At 42.1% G+C, this 2,318-nt stretch overlaps 1 protein-coding gene across 1 annotated transcript; it reads left to right on the top strand.

Moving 5' to 3' along the window:
* Window positions 1-306: 306 nt before the first annotated feature.
* Window positions 307-1,165, top strand: LOC140366913 (myosin light chain, embryonic-like). The gene has a single exon (XM_072453123.1). The coding sequence runs from the start codon at window positions 412-414 to the stop codon at window positions 1,021-1,023; it is 612 nt and encodes a 203-aa protein (XP_072309224.1). The 5' UTR covers window positions 307-411; the 3' UTR covers window positions 1,024-1,165.
* The last annotated feature ends 1,153 nt before the right edge of the window (window positions 1,166-2,318 follow it).

The following is a 2,318-nucleotide window of genomic DNA, read 5'->3' as shown; positions in this document are numbered from 1 at the left end:
AGTGATTGCCAGACTTTCACCTGTTTGAGAGTTAAGCTATTTCAGTGCTGGCCTCTCAGGGGTTGTTACCGGCACTGATCCTTTTGTCCATTAGAGACACACTGCATTTTTGGCTTAATGCAACTGGACCCCCGCTAATGGCAGCAAACAGCCCTGTCGGCTACATGACAGCAGCTGAGAACAATACTTTATGTTGACATCACTCGCAATAAGGATCTATTTCTGGTTTCTTCCTTTTATAGTGAGCTGCTGGAAATGACTATCGGGGCTCCCCAGACAAAGCGCATATAAAAGCTTGGTACGAGGCGGGTGGACCTATGTGCTCGAGAATCACTTCCAATCCCTTCTGTCTCTCCTCTTGTTTCTTCTCCTACAACAAGTCCTGACTTACCGCCCCAATCCCTTAACAACATGGCACCAAAGAAAGTTGAACCAAAAAAGCCAGAACCCAAAAAACCTGAGCCTAAGAAGGAAGCAACTCCTCCAGCAGCCAAAACCGCGCCGCCTCCTGAGCCGGAGCCGGAAGCCCCCAAAGAACCGGATTTCGACCCGAAAAGCATCACTATTGAATACACCTCGGACCAGATAGAGGAGTTCAAAGAGGCGTTTACCTTGTTTGATCGCACACCGACTGGGGAGATGAAGATCACCTTTGCCCAGTGTGGAGACGTGATGCGAGCTTTGGGACAGAACCCGACCAACGCAGATGTGCTGAAGGTGCTGGGGAAGCCCAAGCCAGAGGACATGAGCTCAAAATTGGTGGACTTTGAGACATTCTTGCCCATGCTCCAACACATCTCGAGAGCGAAAGACCAAGGAAACTTTGAGGATTTCGTGGAGGGGCTAAGAGTTTTTGACAAGGAAGGCAACGGAACCATCATGGGGGCAGAGTTGCGTCATGTCCTGGCGACGCTGGGCGAGAGGATGACAGAAGACGAGGTGGACAGATTGATGGCGGGACAGGAGGACGCAAATGGGTGCATTAACTACTCCTCTTTTGTTAAGCATATATTATCTGGTTAGATGGAAAACAGATCCACTGGACTAAAACTACTTGGGTGGCATATTACTTTGGAACGTGGATAATCTGGACAGAAAATATAGCTCTTAAGAAATCAGAACGCCACTGACGACAAAATAAAACAATAAATACTTTGGGAAAAAATATTGTGTCATTGATGTCTATTTGGTTTTGTCATTTAGAATTATGTGAAGTGTAATAACATTGTTATTACATTGCATAATCTAATAATCTAATAATATGGTTAATGATGATCTTGGACTGATCATTGATACTTTTCTGGGGGGGATACACAATCCACCCGTCACCATGGAGATGTTATTATTTGTATTATCAAATAATATTATTATTGTATTATTTAGCATTTATTTAATAAATAGTGAGCATGCTATAGTGCTTTTTACAGTTCATTTAAACAAAATTAAATAAAAAGAAAGAACACTTAATCACAATTTGAAAATAATATAAAATGTCTTATTTTATTTTGTTTGCATAGAATAGAGCCATAATGGAAGCCCATTTATGAAACAGAATCTGATTTATCTTGTTGTGATTACAGAAAACAATAGGATTTGCCAGTCTAAAATTAGAAGACATTTGCCTCCATTCTCTCTCACACAATAGTGTGAATGCTAGAGCATGTTGCTGTGCTCAGGGCCAGCTGCTGTCTGCTAGAACAACCCCCACATCAGGCTTCTTTGGTTTGCAAAATGCAGCCTTGAGCTCTCTGACTGACAACATGGAGACAAGTGCGGAAGGTGCTCCTTGTTCACTGCATTGCAAGGCTGCACTGCAGACTATTACTGTCATTCTCAACCCTCCCAGAACAGTTCTACAAACAATAATACTATTATTATTAGGTGTTTATTTGGACTGTGAATGTTAATTTCACTGCCGCCCTCCGAGGCAACTGCTGTTGTGATTTTGGGCGTTACAATAATAAATGTAATGGAATTGAATTGAATTGAATTTATGAACATTCAAAATATACATGTTGTAAACACTTCAGGATAGTAGCTATAGGCCATTTGAATCCCACATTCGCTCTTATAGACACACTTACATTCACTTCATAAAAATCTGCACCAAAGGCTGTGCAAAGTCAAATGGATACGCTTGTTATGGGATGATTGCTGAAATTATGACATGATGATGAGAGCCTACTTGGGTTTTGTGTGGTAGAGCTGGGCTTCTGTTGCTCCTGCGCAGCCAGGATGAGTGCCTCTTGCTCAAGCTCATCCCAAAGATTCTCAATGTTCAGATCTGTAGTAGATTTGTTTCTGCTTCTCCTTAGATG

The sequence above is a fragment of the Eucyclogobius newberryi genome, unplaced genomic scaffold (genome assembly GCF_026437365.1).
Source record: "Eucyclogobius newberryi isolate DKJ021-1_F unplaced genomic scaffold, fEucNew1.0.hap1 SCAF_2, whole genome shotgun sequence".
In the NCBI taxonomy this organism is placed as follows: domain Eukaryota; kingdom Metazoa; phylum Chordata; class Actinopteri; order Gobiiformes; family Gobiidae; genus Eucyclogobius; species Eucyclogobius newberryi.
The sequence above is the reverse complement of the archived record's forward strand: the minus strand, read 5'-3'. Positions and strand labels throughout refer to the sequence as shown.